Source organism: Hyperolius riggenbachi, chromosome 10 (genome assembly GCF_040937935.1).
Source record: "Hyperolius riggenbachi isolate aHypRig1 chromosome 10, aHypRig1.pri, whole genome shotgun sequence".
Lineage (NCBI taxonomy): Eukaryota > Metazoa > Chordata > Amphibia > Anura > Hyperoliidae > Hyperolius > Hyperolius riggenbachi.
In genome coordinates this window covers 277,627,132-277,654,232 of record NC_090655.1, presented here as the reverse complement: position 1 = coordinate 277,654,232, position 27,101 = coordinate 277,627,132, and the positions used below count along the sequence as shown (strand labels likewise).

Sequence of the window (27,101 nt, the reverse complement as noted above, 5' to 3'; positions counted from 1 at the left end):
TCGGAATTATGAAACTCAGCGAAATGTCTAGACAGACTGTGTTTGGCAAATGATTTTTGGATATTTCTTCTATGTTGTCCTAGTCTTGCTCTGATTTGCTGACTAGTGCGCCCTACATATTGTTTATTGCAGGGGCATGTGATGAGATAAATGATGTGTGTGGTGCTGCAACTGAAGGAATGGGTGAGGTTGAATGTATTATTAGTAACGGTGCATGTGAACGAAAGGATGCCCGGATGAAGGTAGTCGCATGCCAAGCATTTTGGCGATCTGCATCTTTGTATGTTTGGGACAGTATGGGAGTCTCGTATGGGGGCATTTAATGCTCGAGGTCTACTTGGGGCTAGGATGTTCTTTAAAGTTTTGGCTCTTCTAAAAATTAGCTTCGGTTTCTCTTCAAGCTTAGGACAGAGGTATGGATCTTTTAGTAAGGTTGGCCAATATTTGTTCACAACAGATCTGATATTCTTGTGATTGGAACTGAATCGGGTAATGAAAGAAGGTTGGCTAATCTTGGTCTGGTCTTTGTCTTTCGTTTGTGTGTCTAAAAGTGATTTTTGGTCTAAAGTTCTTGCTCGCTGTCTGGCTGACTTTATTAATGGTTTGGGAAAAGATCGATCTAGGAATTTTTTCTCTAGGTTGTCTGCTTGAGTGTCGAAAGTGGGCAAGTCTGTACAGTTTTTTCGTATTCGTCTAAATTGGCCGAATGGTATGTTTGTTTTCCAAGGTTTATGATGCGAACTCCCATAATAGACATAGGAGTTCGCATCTACCTTCTTGAAAAAAGTCTTGGATTTTATAATGTTATTTTCAATATACAGTGTGACGTCTAGAAAATCAATGGTTTGTGGATGGGTATTCATAGTGAATGTGAATCCCCAATCGTTATCGTTGAAAGAATTCACTAATTGATTGATAGTAGTCGTATCACCCTGCCAAATGATTATGATGTCATCAATGTAACGCCAATATTTTATCACCTGGCTTTGGAGAGGGTTTTGGTCAAAAAATAGTTTCTCGAAGAGGCCCATTGTTAAATTAGCATATGATGGAGCTAGATTTGCCCCCATAGCTGTGCCCCTGGTCTGTAAATAGATGGTGTCTTGGAATGAAAAAATATTGTGAGTAAGTATGAATTCAGTAGCATGTAAGAGAAAATTCTTTTGAGGGATTGGCATGGTGGTATCTAGGTATAGGTAATGAGCTAGGGCCTGTAAACCAATTTCATGTCTGATGTTGGTGTACAGCGCTGTAACATCCAGTGTTACCCAATGGTAACTGGGTAACCATACTATGGACATGAGTTCTTGTAGGAGCTGGCTAGAATCCTTTAAATAGGAGGGGAGTGAAATTACATATTTTTGCAAGAAATAATCAATGTATTCAGATAGGGAGGAGGTGAGTGATCCAATACCTGAGATTATAGGACGGCCTGGGGGATTTTGTATTGATTTATGTATCTTGGGAAGAAAATAAAAGAAAGGTAGTTTTGGATTTGCTGTAATAAGGAAATCTTTTTCTTCTTTAGAAATGATGTTTTCTTTAAGTGCTGAGGTTATTAATTTCTCATATTGGGATTTAAATTGATGTGTTGGATCCTTGGGTAATATTGCATAATATGTAGGATCATGTAATAACCTATGTGCTTCTGCTATGTAGTCTGTTGTGTTCATTAATACAATCCCACCCCCTTTGTCAGCGGCTCTTATGATTATGTCTGTGTTCTTTTTGAGAGAATTGACAGCGGTTTGTTCTGCTCGGGTAAGGTTGAACTTGGGTGGAGCTTGATTTTTCTCTAACTGTCGGAGTTCCTCTAATACAGAAAGATAGAAGGTCTCTATATGTGGGCCTCTATATGATGTGGGGTAAAATTGTGATTGTTTCTTAAATTCAGTGTGGATATATTTTTCCACACTGAATGTGTCTGGGTCTAAAATGACATTAGGGCAATCTATTGGTTCATTGGTGAATATAATCTGTGAATTAGGTGACACAGCTGGGTTAGATTTTTTCAGGTCTTTTATCAGAAAATATCTTTTTAGTGTAAGTTTCCTCACAAAGGAATTGAGGTCCACAAATAGCTCAAATAGATTGGATGTTTTGGTGGGACAGAAAGAGAGACCTCGATTTAGAACTTTACATTCTATAGGGGAAAGATGATGGGACGAAAGATTGAAGATAGACTTATATTCAGCCTTCTGTGGAAATTGAGGTGATGCTAATTGGACTTGGTTTCGGTTATGTCCCTTCTTTTTGATGCCCCTTCTCCCCCGTTTTCTGGGCTGGGTGCTGGTCTTTTCTGGGCCTTGGAGGTTTTTGATTGAGGGGTGTGATTCAGTGACGTGGGACTTGAAATGAGGGGACGTAAAGGTGGTTCCTTGTTTAGAAGAGTGGGAAGCTCTAAAAAAGAAAGAGTATCAGATTCAGATGAGGAGAATGTAGATATGGAAGAGGAACTCTGGTTTTGACTAGAGGTGTGGTTGGTAGCTGCAGTATGACTGGAATTTGGAGTGATAGCATAATAACCAGTGATCGTGCTGTGTGTTCTGGGTTTGGGTTTTGGGGGGTGTGGCACAAGGGATGGTGGCGGTGGGGGTAGGGAAGTGTGTGTGATGTGGTTGGAAATGGGATGTGGGGTTCGATTTTAAGCTGTTTTTAGATGCTTTTATTTCAACCAGGGCGCCTCTTTACCTTCAATTGTGCATGCAACAGATCAGGTGTTTCTGGCATTATAGTCAGAATCTGCAGCCAAATAGATCAGCAGGGCTGCCAGGCAACTGGTATTGCTTAACAGGAAATAAATATGGCAGCCCCCATATTCTTCTCACTACAAGTCGTCCTTTAAAGAAAAACATTTATTTGTTACACCTGATACAAATCCTGCAATACATCTGCATTATGCCAACTTCCTGCTTTCATGGAAGCAGACATATTGATAACATCCTGTGTTTACAAATTAGCTGCTCTGCCGTGCTGAGAAGATTCCTGAGCTGACACAGATGAGAGATCAAATTACAACTTGTGATTAGTCACAGATGAGGGGGAGTTAGACAGGCTACACTATCTTAATACATACAGGGTGCATTTCTCTATGTTTTCCTCCTGTCCTGTGCAAGAGTTCAGGTCCACTATAAATGAAACCTGCACTAGGAGCAGCGGCTGGATAGTGTACTGGATATAGGAAACAGAAGGATCGGACCAGCACCATATAGGTTAAATCATTCATTTACATAAATAGGATAGAGAGTGTGCTGGGGTAACACAAATAGCACAAAGCAAGAGAAAGTACCCTGTATAGCTCCACACTGACCGCAGCAATACATTAGTGATGGTCTAGTACAGTGTTTCTCAACATTTTATTGGTATGTACCCCTTTTAAAACCCTGTACTCACCAATTACCCCCTAGCATAGTAAACATTATCTCAAGTACCCCTTGACAAATACATTTTTAATCATAGTACATAATAATTGGTTTTAAACAATTTCCAAGCATTTACTATTGCTTTTAATTAGCTAAAATACTAATTTGGTGTTGTTTATATAGGATTTATCATTTTCTAAAACTCTAAATTTGTTATACTTGGTTAATTATATCAAGCCAAAGTACCCCCTGGAACCATGAGAAGTAGCCCCTGGGGTACGCGTACCGCATGTTGAGAACCTAGGGTCTAGTAGATGCAAATAACTGAGTTGATGCAAATATAGGCAGCTTGAAAATGAACCAATCATGTTCTGCTGAGGTAAAATTGGACTCGTTCATTTTCAAGCTGCATAAATTTCCATTAAAAAAATTGCATCAACTCGAAGTTATTTGCATCTATTTGACCATCACTACAATAAATCCAAAAAATCTTTATTATCAAATTACAATCCGATCTAGGGCTGCACGGTTTTTCGGTTTAAAACCGAAACCGCGGTTCGTGGCAAGACGATCTGCTGATCATCAGTACCATCGGTTTTGCGGTCCGCTGTTTAATACTTTGCTTCTGGCCCCGCTGTGTGCGGATTGGCCAGAAGCAGTGAATATGTATGAGTGTTAATGAGCGGGGGGCGGATCCACTCGAGCGAGCGTCCAGGGCACATACAGCAGCATTACCAATCACTGGCTAGCGATGAAATGACGGCAGCGGTAGGCGGAGCTGTACAGAGCATACAGCTCCGCCTACCACTGCCGTCATTCCATCGCTAGCCAGTGATTGGTAATGCTGTATGTGCCTGGCCGCTCGCTGGAGTGGATCCGCCCCACCCCCGCTCATCAACACTTATACATATTCACTGCTTCTGGGCAATCCGCGCACAGCGGGGCCAGAAGCAAAGTATTACAGACAGCGGACCGGGCAGTGCAGACCCCCCCCCAGCATTTGAAAAAAAAAAAAATCGGGGAAAAATCGAAATTGCAATTTCTGAGAGAAAAATCGCAATTTCGATTTTTCCCTAAAATCGTGCAGCCCTAATCCGATCCAATTAAAAGCAATGAAAAAACAGGAAAGGTGAAATGAGTGGTGTCCTAAATCAATAATCGAAATACAAAATCACAGGTTCTCTTCATCCAAAGTGTTATATTTGCAATGTAAACAAATCACACGTGATAAACATAACAAGAAAATGAATAATGCTAAATGAATGACAAATCAAAATATGCAAGGGAGAAATTCCAGCATAAAATCAGCAAATCAGGTGAACAAGTGTCACAAGCCGCCCCAGAAGGGGTAAATAGCAATAATGGTGGAGATAAATGTCTATAATGTAACGTGCACCGTGCAATAGCAGCAATAAAGAATGACAAGTAAAGTGCTCACGTGTAATAGAAGAGATGAGGGGGACACCAACCACAAAGCCTTAACCTCCTTGGCGGTAACCCCGTGTATGACACGGGGTAAGCCGCCGGAGGGTGCCGCTCAGGCCCTGCTGGGCCAATTTACATCATTTATTTTTTGCTACACGAAGCTACCACTTTGCTAGCTGCGTGTGCATAACGATCACCGCCGCTACCCGCCGATTCGCCGCTATCCAACGCGCCGCACCCCCCCCCCCCTCCGACCCCTTTCGCTGCCTGGCCAATCAGTGCCAGGCAGCGCTGAGGGGTGAATCGGAACACCCGCTGACGTCACGACGTCGGTGACATCATCGTGATCGTGATTGCTATGACGACAGGGAAGCCCATACAGGGAATCCCGTTCAGAACGGGATTCCCTGCAGGGTAAAAGCGCCGGCGGCTTGAAGGCTAGCTACATGCTTTAAAAAAAAAATTTACAAAAAAGTGCTGAGCTGCCCCCTGGCGGATTTATTGTATTAAAGGACAACTGTAGTGAGAGGGATATGGAGGCTGTCATATTTATCTCCTTTTAAAGTGAATGGGAACCGCATTTAAAAAAATGAGACAGATACTTACCCAAGGCGGTGGAAGGCTCTGGGTCCTATAGAGCCTCCCCGCTCCTCTCCTGGTCCCCTCGTTCCAGTGCTGGCTCACCCGGTAGCAGTAGTTGACTAAATTAGTCAAATACTGCTTTATCCGGCCGAAGGAGGCTTCAGAAGTCTTCAGGGAACCCGAGTGCTCCTGAAGAAGGGCGACCCTGTACTGCGCCTGCGCAAGCACGCTCTCTTGCACGCTCACGCCTGTGCAGTATGGAGCCGCACGTCTTCAGGAGGACACGGCTCCCGAAGACTTCCAAATACCCTTTCAGCGGGGGATTGAAATGGGGGGAAGCCAGCACAGGATAGAGGGCACCGAGAGAGGAGACGGAAGGCTCTATATGACCCAGAGCCTTCCCTCTCCTTAGGTAAGTATTTGCTTCATTCTTTTTAAATGTGGTTCCCATTCACTTTAAGCAATACCAGTTGCCTGGCTAGGGTGTGTGTTACGTTCGGCATGCTCCATGCCAAAAAATGGGTGTGGCCATGACATCACATGGGCGGAGCCAACTATACTGTAACAGCGAGGCAGCGAGCCAGAGTTTCCTCACAAAAGTTAGGCAAGTGACCCTAAGGGTCATTACAAGAAGAGGACACAGAGAGCCAATATAGTGTAGTAAGTACTGGCAAAGGATGAATATGCAGAGTAAGTAAAAGAATACTCACACACCCGGGTCACCACAAAGGTAACCACTGTAAATGCAGGTGGGGAGATTAGACCTGTCCCCACTCAGGATTAAGAAGTCGCTCTCCATAGATAAAGAAAAAGGAGTTACACCCCTCCACCAAGGGTGGACTCAGATATTGTACAAGAACAAACAGAGGCGCCAACAGGATAAAAAGGACTAAAAATCTTACAAATATATCTGTATAGAGCAGGTAGTGGTGGACTTACCTCCTCCAAGCAGACACACAGAACTGCTGATCTGAACAGTCACAGAAAATTGTATTTACACATTCCCAGTTATTGTGCTACGCGTTTCACAGGTGTGACCCTGCTTCATCAGGCAGTAAAAGTAGGAGCATTTCTTTTTTGGGGACAACGTTCCCCAAACACATAAGAAAGAGGCGTTTTTGACATAATGTGATGAAATGGGAGATTTGCATCATTGATGTGCAGATGATAAAGCTGCAGAAACTGCATGATGCTATTTATAAGCATATCATTTAGTAATAATAATCCCCCAAAATGCCAAATTCTGCAACAATAACCCCAAAGTAGCAAATGCAGCCAACTATCACCATCAACCCTAACCGTTTCCTCCCACACATGAAATGCAATAATTGTTTTCCCGACACATGAAATACAAGAACCATGACCTCTGACATATCAAAAGTGCAAGAACCATTACCTCCGACACATGATATGCAACAACCGTTTCCTCCGTCAAATGAAATGCAGCAAACTTTCCCCGCAACATATACAATGAGGCAAGCATTACTTCCAGACACATGAAATGCAGCAAATGGGCAAACATTACCCCCCACACGTTAAAATTAAGTAAATGTTACTTCCCCCCCCCACACACACACACACACACTTGGAATACACTGAATGGAGGGGAGGAGGGTGACTGACTGGAAGGGGAGGTGGGGAAGAGGGTAACACTGACTGGGTGGGGAGGAAGGAGAAGATCACACACAAGAGGGTTCGTGGGGGGGGGGAGGGGTTGCAAGAAGGGCAGCAGAGGAACACACACTGAGGGACAATGCTGGGGGGGAGGGGGGGTCACCACACTGGAGAGAAGAGGGAGACACATACACATTGGCTATCATTCATAAAAGTGCTGTCGGTAAGGAGATTCAGTGCGGGAAAACACCGCTGTCGGTATTTTAGATTTCTGGGTGGTCATTCATAAAAAGTTTGCCTGTTGCGATACAAGTGCAGAGATTTTCTGGAAAAGGCTGTCGGTAGGCTTGCGGAAACAGAGAAGCTGCCTGAGTCCCTCTGTGCTCTGCTCTCTCTGCTGCTGCTTAGGAGGTCTGTCCCATTTAGTTACATGTATTCCGCATGCTTATCGTTACTGCCGAGGGAGCGGTAATCCCCGTCCGCATATCGCTGTGCTCTAATCTTTATGAATGGACATTTTCTTACTTTTTCTAGATAAATCTAGAAAATCACTACACAAGGCGGAAATTTATTGCTCTGCACGGGAATGTTAGCTTTTCATGCGGAAAGAGCCTTTATAAATGAAGATTTTGCTTAGTGGTCGGTAAAGTCGGCGGTTTTCAGCATTTCCGCATGCGGAAATGTTTTATGAATGATAGCCAAAGAGGGACAGTGCTGGGGTAGGGAAGGACACACTGTGGTGGAAGAGAGGGGGGTACACGAGTTGGTGCTGGGGAGTGGGAGAGGAGGGGTACATGTTGAGGGACAGGGCTGGGGGAGAGAGGGACACACACGTGGGGAAGGGGGCACTGAGGGACAGTGCTGGTGACACGGGCTGCTGTAAAGCTTATATGCCACTCTTACCAGCGAGTGGATGCAGTGCACACCGGTAAGGGCTCTCCTGTATGGATTGGCTATTCAAAAATAACACCTCCCTGTCCCAGCGATCCGTGCGGTTAGGCCGCACTGATTGGAGGGAGGGCAGGGCTGATGTGGTGGGCAGCCGTGCCAATTGGAGGCAGGGCAGGGCTGAGGGGGAAGCACGCTGGGGAGGCGAAGTTGACCAGGTGGCTGCGCCTACTTTTCACAGCACAGCCCATTGGATGGTGGCCAGAGTCCTGCGGCCGGGACATCCCGCAGCAAAAAGTGGGACGTTTCTCAGGACCCCATACAGCCTGGGACAGGGGACCCCAAATCCAGGACGTGTCTCTGCTAAAGCGGGAGGTCTAGTCACCGTATGTAAGAGAGCTGGGTGCAGAGCAGGGAGCACATCCTGGCTGGAGGCAGCATCTGTTTAGTGATACATTTATTATGCAGCTTAATGCCCAGGAGGGGAGGGGGTGCTACTGACTGTGCCTTCTGTGGCTGCAGCTCCCAAGCACTGTGAGTCAGACAGGAGAAAAGCCCTGTGTGACTGCTCACATTCCATCTAACACTATGCTCTCTTCCCCATCTCTCCTATATACAGGTATTGCTGCATACAATCTCTATGCTCATTCATACTATTACTATCCTCATACTTGCCCATGTCTGTACTGATCTCCCCACTGCAATACATCCTGTACAATGCCCAGCAGCCATATATGTGCTAGTATATAACAAGAATCACACAATTACCTCTTCCAACAACGTGTCCTCTCCACTTCCGGCAACTTCTCTTTCTGCTGTTTCACCACTTCCTGTCTTACATCATTTCCTGTGTGTGATCGCCATCTTGTGGTGAATAGACTAACTGCAGCCTCTGTTTGTGGGATCCCCTTTACTAAAAGTTGCAGATTCCCTATAAAGCTCATGGTGAACAGAACTCATAGTAGTGTGTAAGGGGCATAACAAGGACCAAAATAGACTCAAAGTTAAGCAATAAAGAAATGTGTCTTCTTCAAACAGAAACTATTTGAAATTATTCAGAGTAGAGTGATCATATGATGTCTCCCACAATGCATCACTGCTGGATATGCAAATCACTCTTTTTTTTGTCCCTGTAAGCTAGCCACACCTCCAGAACCGCTGGAATGCAATGATGAGTCAGCTTGTTAATATTACAGAGCCTCAATAATCCAACATGAATACAGACTGGCAGATCCTCCTCAGTGCATGGCATGGATTAATATTGCTCTATGGGGTAGTGCTTGGAACACCCCCTCAGTTACAGATTGCCCATCAAGCTAAACAATCTATTGTCATCATCATCATCAATTTTAGTTGCTACACAACAGCCTCATCTACAGATACATCTACAATAACTCACACCCCTGAGTACTTACTAAGATGAGCGCATGATTCTGGGCTTACGGATGTGCTAGTCTTTGGCAGTACTCAGAAATGCGAGAACTTCTCAAGGCTTCCTGAACAATACTGCAGCGCTAGTTTACCTGGCAGGTCAAAGAAGTTAGAATCGGGCTTGGCACAGTATCGACGGCCACTGACTGTCCTCAGAGGAGCTCACAATCTAATCTCTTTTATAGTTATAGTTTAATGTCCTACTGTCAGGTATGCTGCTTCTCATCCCAGGCTATAGCTCCAACTTCTGGAGGCCTCTCAGACCTCATTGGATAGGTGGAGGATGCATTCTCAATGTGCGCTCCGCCGATGTAAGCTGTAACTCATGCTCTCTGGATCACTATTGGTTTGTTTTCAATTCTTCTTTATGTTGATGGGTTAGTCCTAGTATTTAAACCTAGTGAGCACCCCCAGTCATCGCCTGTGATAGCATTTAGCTTTATCTTGTTGCTGGGTAGCACTTGCTTGATTCCTGTTGCTATTGCCTTGTACCTTGACCATGATTAACCTCCTGTTGCCGACCACTGCCTTGAACTGGCCACACTTATACCTGCTGGATTCCTGTTGCCAACCTTGCCTTGAACCTGGACTATGCTTTGCTTGCTGCCTGGATTGACTAAATTGTGTGACCAATTTGCATTGCCAAGTATTCAGGTTCTGTCTGGTGATTAGCTATCTTTCAGACTGTATGCTACATCTGCCTGCAGGGTATTGTTAGTATTGTGTTATGTAGGAGATTGCGCAGGTGTTATGGGCTGGGCTCTGGGACAGTCATATGGGCATACAGTCTGAACTGTTTTTGTTGACCAGAAAAGCCTGACACCTACCATATTGTTATGTATTTATATAGCACTGACATCTTCTGCAGCACTTTACAGAGTACATAATCATGTTACTGACTGTCCTCAGAGGAGCTCACAATTTAATCTTACCATAGTCATAGTCTAATGTCCTACCATATTATTATTATGTATTTATATAGCACTGACATCTTCTGCAGCACGTTACAAAGCACTAGTGATGGGCGAACACCTAGATGTTCGGGTTCGCGAACGTTCGCCAAACATCGCCGCAATGTTCGGGTGTTCGCGCCGAACTCCGAACATAATGGAAGTCAATGGGGACCCGAACTTTCGTGCTTTGTAAAGCTTCCTTACATGCTACATACCCCAAATTTGCAGGGTATGTGCACCTTGGGAGTGGGTACAAGAGGAAAAAAAATATTTGAAAAAGAGCTTATAGTTTTTGAGAAAATTGATTGTAAAGTTTCAAAGGAAAAACTGTCTTTTAAATGTGGAAAATGTCATGTTTCTTTGCACAGGTAACATGCTTTTTGTCGCCATGCAGTCATAAATGTAATACAGAGAAGAGGTTCCAGGAAAAGGGACCGGTAACGTTAACCCAGCACCAGCAGCAGCACACGTGATGGAACAGGAGCAGGCGCAGGAGGAGAAGGCCACGCTTTTTGAGACACAACAACCCAGGCCTTGCATGAGGACAAAAAGCGTGCGGATATAGCAATGCTTTTTGCCGCCATGCAGTCATAAATGTAATACAGATGAGAGGTTCAATAAACAGGGACCGGCAACGCTAACCCAGCAGCAGCAGCAGCAGCACACGTGATGGAACAGGAGGAGGCGCAGGAGGAGAAGGCCACGCTTTTTGAGACACAACATCCCAGGCCTTGCATGAGGACAAATAGCGTGCGGATATAGCAATGCTTTTTGCCGCCATGCAGTCATAAATGTAATACAGATGAGAGGTTCAATGAACAGGGACCGGCAACGCTAACCCAGCAGCAGCAGCAGCAGCACCACATGTGATGGAACAGGAGGAGACGCAGGAGGAGAAGGCCACGCTTTTTGAGACACAACATCCCAGGCCTTGCATGAGGACAAATAGCGTGCGGATATAGCAATGCTTTTTGCCGCCATGCAGTCATAAATGTAATACAGATGAGAGGTTCAATAAACAGGGACCGGAAACGCTAACCCAGCAGCAGCAGCAGCAGCAGCACACGTGATGGAACAGGAGGAGGCGCAGGAGGAGAAGGCCACGCTTTTTGAGACACAACATCCCAGGCCTTGCATGAGGACAAAAAGCGTGCGGATATAGCAATGCTTTTTGCCGCCATGCAGTCATAAATGTAATACAGATGAGAGGTTCAATAAACAGGGACCGGCAACGCTAACCCAGCAGCAGCAGCAGCAGCAGCACACGTGATGGAACAGGAGGAGGCACAGGGGGAGAAGGCCACGCTTTTTGAGACACAACATCCCAGGCCTTGCATGAGGACAAATAGCGTGCGGATATAGCAATGCTTTTTGCCGCCATGCAGTCATAAATGTAATACAGATGAGAGGTTCAATAAACAGGGAATGGAAACGCTAACCCAGCAGCAGCAGCAGCACACGTGATGGAACAGGAGGAGGCGCAGGAGGAGAAGGCCACGCTTTTTGAGACACAACATCCCAGGCCTTGCATGAGGACAAATAGCGTGCGGATATAGCAATGCTTTTTGCCGCCATGCAGTCATAAATGTAATACAGATGAGAGGTTCAATAAACAGGGACCGGAAACGCTAACCAAGCAGCAGCACACGTGATGGAACAGGAGGAGGCGCAGGAGGAGAAGGCCACGCTTTTTGAGACACAACATCCCAGGCCTTGCATGAGGACAAAAAGCGTGCGGATATAGCAGCAATGCTTTTTGCCGCCATGCAGTCATAAATGTAATACAGATGAGAGGTTCAATAAACAGGGACCGGCAACGCTAACCCAGCAGCAGCAGCAGCAGCAGCACACGTGATGGAACAGGAGGAGGCGCAGGAGGAGAAGGCCACGCTTTTTGAGACACAACATCCCAGGCCTTGCATGAGGACAAAAAGTGTGCGGATATAGCAGCAATGCTTTTTGCCGCCATGCAGTCATAAATGTAATACAGATGAGAGGTTCATTAAACAGGGACCGGCAACGCTAACCCAGCAGCAGCAGCAGCACACGTGATGGAACAGGAGGAGGCGCAGGAGGAGAAGGCCACGCTTTTTGAGACACAACATCCCAGGCCTTGCATGAGGACAAAAAGCGTGCGGATATAGCAGCAATGCTTTTTGCCGCCATGCAGTCATAAATGTAATACAGATGAGAGGTTCCGTAACAAGGAACCGGCAACGCTAACCCAGCAGCAGCACACGTGATGGAACAGGAGCAGGCGCAGGAGGAGAAGGCCACGCTTTTTGAGACACAACAACACAGGCCTTGCATGAGGACAAAAAGCGTGCGGATATAGCAGCAATGCTTTTTGCCGCCATGCAGTCATAAATGTAAAACAGATGAGAGGTTCCGTAACAAGGGACCGGCAACACTAAACCATCCCAGATGTTCATTGGTCATGTTACTTGGTTGGGGTCCTGGAGTGTCGCGTAGTCGTTTCCAATCCAGGATTGATTCATTTTAATTTGAGTCAGACGGTCTGCATTTTCTGTGGAGAGGCGGATACGCTGATCTGTGACGATGCCTCCGGCAGCACTGAAACAGCGTTCCGACATAACGCTGGCTGCCGGGCAAGCCAGCACCTCTATTGCCTACATTGCCAGTTCGTGCCAGGTGTCTAGCTTCGATACCCAAGAGTTGAAGGGTGCAGATGGATTGTTCAACACAGCTACGCCATCTGACATGTAGTCCTTGACCATCTTCTCCAGGCGATCGGTGTTGGAGGTGGATGCGCACGCTTGCTGTTCTGTGGGCTGCTGCATGGGTGTCAGAAAATTTTCCCACTCCAAGGACACTGCCGATACCATTCCCTTTTGGGCACTAGCTGCGGCTTGTGTTGTTTGCTGCCCTCCTGGTCGTCCTGGGTTTGCGGAAGTCAGTCTGTTGGCGTACAACTGGCTAGAGGAGGGGGAGGATGTCAATCTCCTCTCTAAAGTCTCCACAAGGGCCTGCTGATATTCTTCCATTTTGGCCTGTCTGACTCTTTCTTCAAGCAGTTTTGGAACATTGTGTTTGTACCGTGGATCCAGAAGGGTATAAACCCAGTAATTGGTGTTGTCCTGAATGTGCACAATGCGTGGGTCGCGTTCAATGCAGTCTAGCATGAATTGAGCCATGTGTGCCAGAGTCCTGCCAGAACCATCATCATCCTCTTGTGGGCGTTGTGATTGTTGTGATGCATCAAAGTTGTCACCTTCTTCCTGGTCTGCTTCTGCTGACCATTCGCGCTGAATTGTGGAAGTCCAACGTGCACCGCTCTGGCCCTCGTCAGTGGTGGCCTGAAATTCCTGCTCCAACTCCAGCTGTTCCTCCTCCTCTTCTTCGTCATAGCTGCTGCTGGGGCCTGAGGCAGATGGCCTGATGTTGGTACCATCACGCTGATCGTTTTCTCCGTCACATTCCCCCAGTTGCATCATGGCAGCTGTTTCCTTGATTTTCAACATTGACCTCTTCAGTAAACACTGCGGTGGTATGGTAATGCTGACTGAAGAGTTGTCACTGCTCACAAGCAACGTGGATTGCTCAAAATTTTGGAGGACTTGGCAGAGGTCCAACATGTTGGCCCAATCGGATCCACAGAAGCTTGGCAGCTGTCCGGATGCGCCGTCATGTACTGGACAACTGCACTCTTCTGCTCGCAAAAGCAGGCTAGCATGTGCAGCGTAGAATTCCAGCGCGTAGGGACATCACACAGCAAGCGATGGTGGGGGAGATTGAAGCGCTCCTGCATCTTGGCGAGTGCCCTCGAAGCAGTACTGGAATTTCTACAATGTTTGGCCACTCGTCGCACCTTCAACAGAAGATCGGCCATGCCTGGGTATGTCCTCAGGAACCGCTGAACTACTAGGTTCATCACGTGCGCCAGGCAAGGGATGTGTGTCAGCTTAGCCAACCTTAAAGCGCGAATGAGATTACTCCCATTATCACACACAACCATGCCCGGTTTCAGGTCCAGCGGTGCCAGCCACAAATCCGTCTGTTCCTTTATTCCCCTCCAAATTTCCTCCCCTGTGTGCTGCTTATCCCCAAGGCAGATCAGCTTCAGCAATGCTTGCTGACGCATGCCAACAGCTGTGCTGCACTGCTTCCACGATCCTACTGCTGCTGGTGCTGGGTTAGCGTTTCCGGATGAGGTACAGCTTTGAGATGCGTTGGAGGAGAAGGAGTCAGAGAGGTAGGTGCTGCTGTTGTTATCCAGTGGGAGGGACAGCGGTGCAGCTGTTTGCGGCGCGGGCAACACCCGCGCCGTAGCAGGTGAGGAATCGCTGCCAGGCTCCACAAGGTTCACCCAGTGCGCGGTAAGGGAGATGTATTGACCCTGGCCGAACGCATTCGTCCAGGTGTCAGTGGTGAGGTGAACCTTGCAGGCAACGGCATTCTTCAAGCTTCGGGTTATTTTGCTGACCACGTGCTCATGCAACTCAGGCACTGCAGAGCGCGCAAAGTGGTAGCGGCTGGGAACCACGTAACGTGGGATGGCCACTGACATCATGCCCTTGAAGCTGTTTGTCTCCACCACTCGATATGGCAGCATTTCGCAGGCCAGAAGCTTGGCTATGCTGGCTGTTACTGCCACGGCCCGGGGGTCATTTGCTGGCAATTTCCTCTTGCGCTCAAACATCTCCGACACAGACAACTGAACCGTAGGGCTGCACACTGAAGGGCTGTTGGTTGTTGTGTTTGATGATGAACACTGGGAGACCAGAGCACTACTCCGGAAAGTGACAGTGTCAGCGTCGTCTGATGTTTGTGAATGTTGTGAACCACGCAATGGCTGGGCTACTGCTGCTGCTGAGGCGGGTCTGGTGGTGAGTCTGGTGACCCCAAGGGAGGCAGTGTTGATGGTACCCTGTCCTGCCGCATTTGCCCACAGAGTGGGATGTTTGGATAGCATGTGGCGGCTCATGCTGGTGGTGGAGAGGTTGTTAATACTTTTCCCCCTGCTCAGGCGGGTCTTGCACACCTTGCAAATCGCCATGGTACCATCCTCAATGCAGTCTTCAAAGAAAGCCCAGACTTTGGAGCACCTGCCTTGCTGGCGATTTCTGTTTGCTCCTCTTTTGCCTCTCACTTGAACTTCCACGCTTGTGTTGCCTGAAATTGCGCGCCGCCTACCTTGTGGCACAAGGCGAACTCGTGCAGCAGTGGGTTCTTCAACAGACTCATCTGTGCTGCTGCTACAACGGCGATGTTCTCGTTCACAAACAAAATCTGGGTCTATGTCCACATTGCCCATACCCTCCTCTTCCATCTCCTCAAACTCGTCATATGTCATTGTGGGGGGCCGCCGCCGTGGAGTAGAGCTCCCCAGAACAACCTCTGCGCAGCTCACTCCAACGTCGTCTTCCAGATCTTCTCGGCCGACCTCCTGCAATTGCAACCCCTCCTGCCCAACTTGCTCTGGGATTTGGTTTTCAAAGTCCTCGGACTCGCCTTGTATTTCAGTGCCCGGTGCATTTCCCACAGTTAATGGTTGTGAATCCGGGCACAACATTTCTGGCTGTTCCTCCATTGACCTTTCAAAGGTGGAAGTTTGTTGGCCTGGGAATAGCTCCTGCGAATACCCCATTGTGTCCTGAGGAAATTCATCGGACTGGTTATCTGGCAGTTGTGTGCGTGGTGTCGCTGCCGGTTGTGTCAGCTTTGTGCCCACTGGCTCCTTGTAACTGGCTGAGGACTCGGACCTCGTGCGTGATGTGCTGGTGCTGCTTAACCCACTGCTGGACGCTTGAGAGGTCATCCAAGTAATTATCTGGTCCTGTTCTTTTGGATTTGTGAGGGTTGTTGTCCTGGACAACATGGGCGGTATTGAGTGGGTTTTCTTGGGTGCTCCCCTGTGGCCTGTACGTGAACCGTCAGGGGAAACACCTCTTCCCTTGCCCCTCCCTCTTTCACCGGATTTCTTCCTCATTTCACTTATCCTTAAAGTACACGCTGACTGGCAGCAGTACAGTGGCAGTACAGAAATGCTATACAGTGGTGGGTGAGCGGTGTACCACTATTGCCAGCAGCGACACAGAGCACAATGCTATACAGTGGCGGGTGAGCGGTGTACTACTGTTCCCAGCAGACACAGAGTGGCAGTAAACACAATGCTATATAGTGTGGCTGAGCCATGTACACAGAGTGGCAGTAAACACAATGCTATATAGTGTGGCTGAGCCGTGTACACAGAGTGGCAGTAAACACAATGCTATATAGTGTGGCTGAGCGAGCGGTGTACTACTGTTCCCAGCAGACACAGAGTGGCACTAAACACAATGCTATATAGTGTGGCTGAGCAAGGTACACAGAGTGTCAGTAAACACAATGCTATATAGTGTGGCTGAGCGAGCGGTGTACTACTGTTCCCAGCAGACACAGAGTGTCAGTAAACACAATGCTATATAGTGTGGCTGAGCGAGCGGTGTACTACTGTTCCCAGCAGACACAGAGTGGCGGTAAACACAATGCTATATAGTGTGGCTGAGCGGTGTACACAGAGTGGCAGTAAACACAATGCTATATAGTGTGGCTGAGCCGTGTACACAGAGTGGCAGTAAACACAATGCTATATAGTGTGGCTGAGCCGTGTACACAGAGTGGCAGTAAACACAATGCTATATAGTGTGGCTGAGCGAGCGGTGTACTACTGTTCCCAGCAGACACAGAGTGGCGGTAAACACAATGCTATATAGTGTGGCTGAGCGGTGTACACAGAGTGGCAGTAAACACAATGCTATATAGTGTGGCTGAGCCGTGTACACAGAGTGGCAGTAAACACAATGCTATATAGTGTGGCTGAGCCGTGTACACAGAGTGGCAGTAAGCACAATGCTATATAGTGTGGCTGAGCGAGCGGTGTACTACTGTTCCCAGCAGACACAGAGTGGCGGTAAACACAATGCTATATAGTGTGGCTGAGCGGTGTACACAGAGTGGCAGTAAACACAATGCTATATAGTGTGGCACAGATAGGGTAATCTGTCGAAGAAACCGCGAATGCCGTACAGTCTGTTGCCTCCCGGGTGCTCGGGTTCGGCATGTAGCGGAAAGAATTGACAGATTACTGGGTGGGGCTGGGGAAGACCCGGCTGTCATGGTACACATTGGCACCAATGACAAAGTTAGTGGGAGATGGAAGGTCCTCAAAAATGATTTTCAGGTACTTGGAGATAAACTTAAAGCAAGGACCTCCAAGGTGGTGTTTTCTGAAATACTGCCAGTGCCACGTGCTACATCTGAGAGACAGAGGGAGCTTAGGGAGTTAAATAAGTGGCTGAGAAATTGGTGTAGGAAGGAAGGGTTTGGGTTCCTGGAGAACTGGGCAGATTTTGCAGTCGGCTACAGGTTCTACAGCAGGGATGGGCTGCACCTTAATGGGGAGGGTGCAGCTGCATTGGGGGAGAAGATGGCTAAACGGTTGGAGGAGATTTTAAACTAGGATCTGGGGGGAGGCGGGAGGATAAAGTCTCAATACATAGACAAGATGAGGTAAAAAGACAGTGGGAACCTATCATTATGGAGGGTGGAGAGGGGGGTGGGGACAGTGTAAAGATTAAGGAGGTTGGTAAAAATTCAAGTAGCCCATTTCATGTAAACAAAATTGGTAAATGTGGTGGTAAAAATATAAAGTGCATGGTAACCAATGCTCGGAGCCTTGCAAATAAAATAGACGAACTAGAGTTCATTCTGAATGACAAAGGCTATGACATTGTGGGAATAACCGAGACATGGATGGATGAAAGCCATGACTGGATAGCTAATTTAAAAGGATACAATGTGTTTAGGAGGGATAGAACAGGGAAAAAAGGTGGAGGGGTTTGTCTCTTTGTTAAGAATTCTCTTACAGCTGTCCTCAACGATGAGATGGAGGAAGATTGCGAAGATGTGGAGTCCGTTTGGGTAAATATTCATGGTGGAAATAAAAGTTGCCAATTGCTTATTGGGGTATGCTACAGGCCACCTCTTATTAATGAAGCTGCAGAACTGCGATTACTACAGCAGATTGAAAAAGCTGCAGGTAAAAATGAGGTCATAATTATGGGCGACTTCAACTTTCCAGACATTGACTGGAGTATTGAGGCTACCCATTCTGGTAAAAGCAGCAGATTTCTGGCAGCACTACAGGACAATTACTTGACTCAAATGGTAACTGAACCAACTAGGGGGAATGCGTTACTGGATCTGATCATTTCTAATAGACCAGATAATGTATCAAATGTGCAGGTTCAAGAACATTTGGGAAATAGTGATCACAACATGATAACGTTTGAGCTGGTGACTGATAGGCCACGGGGCAGCGGGACCACTAAAACTATGAATTTTAGAAGAGCAAAGTTCACTCAAATTAGGCAGGCACTAAGTTTGGTGAACTGGGATAATGTACTACAAGGGGAAGACACTGAAGGGAAATGGCAAGCTTTTAAACTTATACTCAATCAATACTGTAGTATGTATATCCCATATGGAAACAAAATGTCTAGGAATAAAAAAAGGCCTCTATGGATGAATAGAAAGGTTAAAGATAAAATGAAGAGGAAAAAGAATGCCTATAAGGTCTTAAAACAGGAGGGGACTGAGGCTGCACTAAGCAATTATAAAGAGTGCAATAAAAATTGTAAAAAAGAAATTAGGCAGGCAAAGGTTGAAGCTGAAAAACAAATAGCTAAGGATATCAAATCTAACCCAAAAAAGTTTTACAAGTACATTAACTCTAAAAAAAGAAAGGTTGAATGTATAGGACTCCTAAAGGATGAGGATGGGAACTCAATGGTGGATGACCAAGGTAAGGCAGAGTTATTAAATGCTTTCTTTGCTTCTGTCTTCACAAAAGAAACAGCACTGTTGCAAACTACAGAGGCGGAAGAGTCTCAATCTTCTAACTGTAATATTAAATACTTAACGCAGGAAGAAGTGAAGGCAAGACTAAATAAATTAAAAATAGACAAGGCACCTGGCCCGGATGACATGCATCCTCGGGTCCTAAGGGAATTAAGTTCAGTTATAGATAAACCCCTTTATCTTATCTTTTGTGACTCTCTTGCAACTGGCAGAGTCCCAGTGGATTGGCGTACAGCCCACGTTTTCCCATTATTTAAGAAGGGCAAAAAATCTGATCCAGGAAATTATAGACCTGTAAGTTTAACATCAGTTGTATGCAAACTATTTGAGGGGTTACTAAGAGATACTATACATGACTTCATAGTAGAAAATAATCTTATTTCTCAGCATCAACATGAGTTTACTAAAGACAGGTCCTGTTTGACTAACATGCTCAGCTTTTATGAGGTAGTGAATGCTAATATGGATATTGGGAATGCTGTAGATGTGATATACTTGGACTTTGCAAAGGCCTTCGACACTGTTCCCCACAAAAGTCTGGTGCAAAAGTTGAGGATGCAAGGACTAGGGAAGAGTCTGTGTTCATGGATAGGGAACTGGCTAATGGACAGAAAACAAAGAGTTGTGGTCAATGGATCGTACTCAAAATGGGAGACTGTTAGCAGTGGGGTCCCACAGGGGTCTGTTCTGGGTCCAGTGCTCTTCAATTTATTTATTAATGACCTAGTAGATGCAGTAGTGAGCAATGTTGCTATTTTTGCAGATGATACAAAATTGTGCAGAATCATCAACTCTCAGGAAGATAGTGTCATATTGCAACAGGATCTGGATAGGATGGCTATATGGGCACATACATGGCAGATGAAATTCAATGTTGACAAATGTAAGGTCATGCATTTTGGACGTACTAATGGTCTAGCACCATACAAAATAAATGGGATACAGTTGGGGACATCAAACTTGGAGAAGGACTTAGGAGTACTCATTGACAACAAGTTAAATAATCGTACTCAATGCCAAGCAGCTGCAGCTAAAGCTAACAAAATTTTGGGATGCATTAAAAGGGAAATAAAAACTCGAGATGCTAGCATAATATTGCCCCTGTTTAACTCTCTAGTAAGGCCACATCTGGAATATGGAATTCAGTTCTGGGCACCACATTACAAAAAAGATATTGCAGTTTTAGAGCAGGTGCAGAGACGAGCAACAAAATTGATGCGTGGGATGGAAGGTCTCAATTATCGAGAAAGGTTAGATAAACTGGGTTTATTTAGTCTAGAGAAAAGACGCCTTAGAGGGGATCTAATTAACATGTATAAATACATCAGAGGGCAATATAATACCTTGGCAGATGAGCTTTTTGTCCCTAGGCCTTCTCAAAGGACTAGAGGACATGATCTGCGCATGGAGGAAAAACGTTTTAGCCATTTATTTAGGAAAGGGTTCTTTACAGTTAGAGTGATTAAGATGTGGAATGCATTGCCACAGGAAGTCGTTATGGCAAACTCTATACCTGCATTTAAAGGGGGCTTAGATGCTTTCCTTGCGTTGAAAGACATCCATGGCTACAATTACTAGGTAATGCCTAATGATATTGATCCAGGGATTTTATCTGATTGCCATCTGGAGTCGGGAAGGAATTTTTCCCTTTAGGGGCTAATTGGACCTTGCCTTGTAAGGGTTTTTTCGCCTTCCTCTGGATCAACAGGGATATGTGAGGGAGCAGGCTGGTGTTGTACTTTGTACTGGTTGAACTCGATGGACATATGTCTTTTTTCAACCAAAATAACTATGTAACTATGTGGCTGAGCCGTGTACACAGAGTGGCAGTAAACACAATGCTATATAGTGTGGCTGAGCGAGCGGTGTACTACTGTTCCCAGCAGACACAGAGTGTCAGTAAACACAATGCTATATAGTGTGGCTGAGCCGTGTACACAGAGTGTCAGTAAACACAATGCTATATAGTGTGGCTGAGCCGTGTACACAGAGTGGCAGTAAACACAATGCTATATAGTGTGGCTGAGCGAGCGGTGTACTACTATTCCCAGCAGACACAAAGTGGCAGTAAACACAATGCTATATAGTCTGGCTGAGCGAGGTACACAGAGTGGCAGTAAACACAATGCTATATAGTGTGGCTGAGCGAGCGGTGTACTACTATTCCCAGCAGACACAGAGTGGCAGTAAACACAATGCTATATAGTGTGGCTGAGCGAGGTACACAGAGTGGCAGTAAGTAAACACAATGCTATATAGTGTGGCTGAGCGAGCGGTGTACTACTGTTTCCAGCAGCGACACAATGACTGGGGGGACCCTGGCTAGCCTGGCTGGAGAGAGAACTACCCTGCCTGCCTACCCAAAGCTAAACCCACAGACAAATGGTGGAGATATGACGTGGTTCGGGTATTTATTTACCCGAACCACGTGACCGTTCGGCCAATTAGAGCGCGTTCGGGTCCGAACCACGTGACCCGTTCGGCCAATCACAGCGCTAGCCGAATGTTCGGGGAACGTTCGGCCATGCGCTCTTAGTTCGGCCATGTGGCCGAACGGTTGGGCCGAACACCATCAGGTGTTTGGCCGAACTCGAACATCACCCGAACAGGGTGATGTTCTGCAGAACCCGAACAGTGGCGAACACTGTTCGCCCAACACTACAAAGCACATAGCCATGTCACTGACTGTCCTCAGAGGAGCTCCTACCATAGTCATAGTCTAATGTCCTACCATATTATTACTATATATGTAAATAGCATTGACATAGTCTGCAGCACATTACAGAGCACATAGTCATGTCACTGACTGTCCTCAGCGGAGATCACAACCTAATCACTACAATAATCATAGTCATACTTTGTAGAAAACCAATGAACATATTGGGGCTGCTATCCAGGCTGCACACCCCAGCCCTTCCAGATGTGTTAATTACAAAGCGGCCAGCAGGGGACCCTAACCATAATAAACACCTTACCTGGTTATAGTATCGGGTGGCTAATGATGCTTACACCCACATGTACTAGGCCCATATCAACACTCCATTATTGGGGCAATGACCGGGAGCCTCATCTGTAAATACTGTAACACGGCCAGTGGAGCCAGTATAGAGCCTGTATTAGGCTAGGATCACAGGTTTATACAGAGACTTGCATCTCACATTAATCCCTTAATACCTCTCCACTCTCTTCTGGCCACGCCCCTCCTCCCAGCAGCTGACAGACTGGTAGCCGGGACATGGAAGTCCTCTCCTCCCTCCACCATTACTGAGCTTATGGAAAGTATCCTGGAATCAGGTGACTGGACGGGTGACAGCTTGGATGTAGAATAATGGGAGGAGCAAATCATCTCTGGTGTGCTTTCAAGATTTTCATTGTACTTTTGACTGCATTGTGCTTTCCTCGTGTCCCCATTGTAGTTTTTGTAGTACTTTTTTCAGAGGGAGGGGGATATTTCTGATAAAAACTGATTAGGTGGTTGCCCTTGGTAATCACGGCACCAGCGATCATCTGAGGAGACTGCACTTACTCATGTATCAGCTGGACCATCACACAGCTGCAGCTGTATACACAGACCAGAGACACTCTGAGGCCATTAGAGTTGTATTGCCTAGGTCACAATGCACTGCTCAGCCTTGGTTACAGAAGCAGCAAGTCATAAAATACAGATAAGCAGAACGTCCATCAGATTTAAGTAGCTGTCAAGCGAATACCATTCTCCCCTACCTATAAATCACGGCTACATTTTATATACAGAAAACTCTCCAGCTTAACAATGGGTGGGCTGTGAGTGAGGGCCAGCTGTCCATCACATCAGGAGCTTTTATTGGCTTCCATGAGAATGTGATGGGCAGCATACCTACTACACAGGTCCAGTAACTCTGGGCCATAATTGGAGTTCATCCGGATTCTGGGAAACTTGTGTTTATTTTCATGTTGTGATTTGTTTACACTTCTAGTGCTGGACAGTGCCGGGCTGTGTGTAGATTTGAGAAGATAAAGCTCCATGGCCTTCCACAAAGCATGATGTACTAGAATGATCAGACTTATGTTTCTCTAGAATAAATCTTAAGGGAGAACTCTGAATACAGTTTTCTGAGGGATTTACATGGCAAGAACTCTGCAGATACTTAAAATCCCCCGAGAAGATATATGCAGAATTCTTACCTATGTTTGTATTTATATTTAATCTTTAGGCTCCACCTTTGCTTAGACAGCCCATATGAGTGTGTTTTCCTTGATATGTGTCACCTTTCCATGCTCACACACTCTCCCTTAATTAGGTGTTTGAGCACCGGGGGAGAGAGAGAGAGAGCACAAGACCTCTCGGCCTCCTTTATCCTGGCTTTCTGTGATGCCCTAACTTCTAGGCTGATGCCACCCATCTGCTCAGCAGCATTCGTGTCACATGCGTGTCACTTGCACACTTGCATTCTCATGGAAAAGGGAAACTTGATTTTATTGACACAGCAGAGAACCAGTGACAGGAGTCTTTAAAAAAAAAAAAAAACACATTTAAACAACCAGCTCCTCTTCATATTTACTTCCTGAAGTTTGAGAAAAAAAACTAACCTTTATATGTTAAAGCTAACCATACCATTATATGCTAACCTTCTAACCATGTGGATTTGTTTGAGTAGTTTTAAACACAAACTCACCTGTGTAATGATGCATATGAGTGTAATCTCCATCATGACCATCAGGGGGTGCAGAAAAGAAGTTGTAAGCCTCAGAGGCCCAGTCTGAGGATCCCTGGAACATGGAAACCTTTCCCACCAGGTCAGACTGGAACTCACCTGATTGTATTTGTGTTCCACCTCTTATAGAGCTCCTTGATCATGGTGGAATATCACCTCCAGTTTAGTGTTATGTTTGTCTAACAACTTTAAAAAACTGCTGTCTTGTTTATTATTATTGCTTTATTAAGTAAAGTAAGAAACAAGCATGGGGTACATAATAATACAGACAAATGGTGTACAACACCAATATACAAAATACAGAACTGGTAACAAAACACAGAATCAATACAAAATACAGACCTGGTAATTACAGTGACAATTGTTACATAATGAATAAAATGTATAATAAATTTCTAGACATAAAAGGGTGAGAGAGCCCTGCCCTTGCTTATAGCCAATAAAGTCACCAAGAATAAATGCAGATCTCCTCTCTTGGATGTTAGGATCACTGTGGAAGGTGGTCAGTCTCTCAGCTAAATGATAATAATAAGCTAGCCTGCTAGGCCTTTCATAATAAATAGTTCAAAAATGGTGACTTTATAGGGGATTGTTGGTGATGGGCGACAATTATTAGTTAAAGGACAAGTGTAATGAGAAGAATATGGAAGCTGCCATCTTTATTTCCTTTTAAACAATAACAGTTGCCAGGCAGCCCGGCTGATCTATTTGGCTGCAGTAGTGTCTGAATTGCACCAGAAACAAGCATGCAGCTAATCCTGTCAGATGTGACAATACTGTCAGAAACACCTGATCTGCTGCAGGTGTGTCGGGGGGACGCGAGACCCCCAGAACATATCATCCCAGGTAGTAAGGGATCTGTATACCAAGTTTCGTTCAAATCGGTCAAGCCATTTTTCAAATGATCGCGGCACATACATACACACAATCATACATCCAATTTTATATATATATATATATATATATATATATATATATATATATATATACAGATAGCTTATTCCAGAACTATTGCCCTATAAGACTGTATCATCCACTAACCTTCTAACCATGTGCATTTGTTTGAGTAGTTTTAAACACAAACTCACCTGTGTAATGATGCATATGAGTGTAATCTCCATCATGACCATCAGGGGGTGCAGAAAAGAAGTTGTAAGCTGCAGGGGCCCAGTCTGAGGATCCCTGGAACATGGAAACCTTTCCCACCAGGTCAGACTGGAACTCACCTGATTGTATTTGTGTTCCACCTCTTATAGAGCTCCTTGATCATGGTGAAATATCACCTCCAGTTTAGTGTTATGTTTGTATAATGACTTTAAAATAGTGCAGTCTTGTTTATTATTATTGATTTATTAAGTAAAGTAAGAAACAAACATGGAGTACATAATAATACAGACAAATGGTGTAAAACACCAATATATACAAAACTGGAAACAAAACACAGAATTGGTAACAAAACACAGAATCAATACAAAATACAGACCTGGTAATTACAGTGACAATGGTTACATAATGAATAAAATGTATAATACTGTATATTTTGAACTATAAGACTCACCTTTTCTCCCCCAAAACAGGGGGGAGGGGAAGGTCAATGCGTCTTATAGTCTAAATGTAGTGAGTTCCTGACTTGTGAACGCTGCCAATACAAACCTCTAACCCGCCGCAATGGCAGAGACTCCCTGTACTGTGCCCATGCAGAGGACGACACAAGGAGGACACGGGGACACAAAGGGGCGTAGAGGAGGACACAGGAAGGACAGAGGCAGACACAAGGGGGACAGAGGAGGACAGAGGTGAGCACAGAGAGACACAAGAGGTACAAGGGGGCATAATCCACAAGATACCCCTTCACCATGGATGCACCAAGCTTAGTATATTTTTTTTCTCCTAGTTTTTGTCCCCTAAACCTCGGTGCATCTTATGGTCAGGAGCATCTTATAGTCCAAAACATATGGTACATTCCTAGACATAAAAGGGTGAGAGAGCCCTGCCCTTGCTTATAGCCAATAAAGTCACCAAGAATAAATGCAGATCTCCTCTCTTGGATGTTGGGATCACTGTGGAAGGTGGTCAGTCTCTCAGCTAAATGATAATAATAAGCTAGCCTGCTAGGCCTTTCATAATAAATTGTTCACAAATGGTGGCTTTATAGGGGATTTTGGTGATGGGTGACAATTATTAGTTAAAGGACAAGTGTAATGAGAAGAATATGGAGGCTGCCATATTTACTTCCTTTTAAACAATACCCATTCCCTTGCAGCCCTGATGATCTATGTGGCTGCAGTAGTGTCTGAATAACACCAGAAACAAGCATGCAGCTAATCCAGTCAGATCTGACAATAATGTCAGAAACACCTGATCTGCTGCATGCTTGTTCAGTGTCTATGGCTGAAAGTATTAGAGGCAAAGGATCAGCAGAATAGCCAGGCAACTGGTATTGCTTAGAAGGAAATAAATATGGCAGCCTCCATATCCACCTTGTTACAGATGTCCTTTAATTTTACTTCATACATTCTCCAAATTGTGACATTATAAATGATCAGATTATTAGGGGTAATTGCTGCAGATGCACACACAGCACAGTCCCCAGTTTCCGGCACCAGCGGGGATCACCTGAAGTGGGATACATGTGCTTACCTGTTGCTTGAGCAACCGGCCTAAAAAGCACAACCTCCTCCCCAAATATTCCCCGAGCCTCCAGCTATGTCTTGCAGCCTTCCTCTTGCTCCTAGTGGCTTTCCAGCTTCCCCTGTGCATGGAAGCCAGCGTGTCATCTGACCGGCATCGGGTCACGTGACATGCAGACTTGTGTGCACGGACGCTGGAAGCAGCTAGGAGCAAGAGGAAGACTGCTAGACGTCACTGGAGGCTCAGTAAGTATTTAAGAGACTGCAAACACCCTAAAAACAAAGTCCCCATTATCCCTCAGGCATGCCAGTTAGTTGGGGCTTCCAATTGCCTCAACTAATGGTAGCAAAGAGAGAGTGCTACTGACAAGCTATGGAGGATGCACAACTGACAAGCTACGGAAGGTGCGCAACTGACAAGCTACGGAAGGTGCGCAACTGACAAGCTACGGAAGGTGCGCAACTGACAAGCTACGGAAGGTGCGCAACTGACAAGCTACGGAAGGTGCGCAACTGACAAGCTACGGAAGGTGCGCAACTGACAAGCTACGGAAGGTGCGCAACTGACAAGCTACGGAAGGTGCGCAACTGACAAGCTACGGAAGGTGCGCAACTGACAAGCTACGGAAGGTGCGCAACTGACAAGCTACGGATGATGCA

The 27,101-nt window shown here is 45.8% G+C and overlaps 1 protein-coding gene across 1 annotated transcript in view; it reads right to left on the bottom strand.

Moving 5' to 3' along the window:
- Nucleotides 1-27,101, bottom strand: part of LOC137535444 (zinc finger protein 208-like) — a 195,524-nt gene that overhangs the window by 102,588 nt on the left and 65,835 nt on the right. Inside the window, exon 11 of the mRNA XM_068257272.1 lies at nt 8,457-8,462. Within this exon, the coding sequence (XP_068113373.1) occupies nt 8,457-8,462 (6 nt within the window). The remainder of the gene's footprint in view (nt 1-8,456; nt 8,463-27,101) is intronic.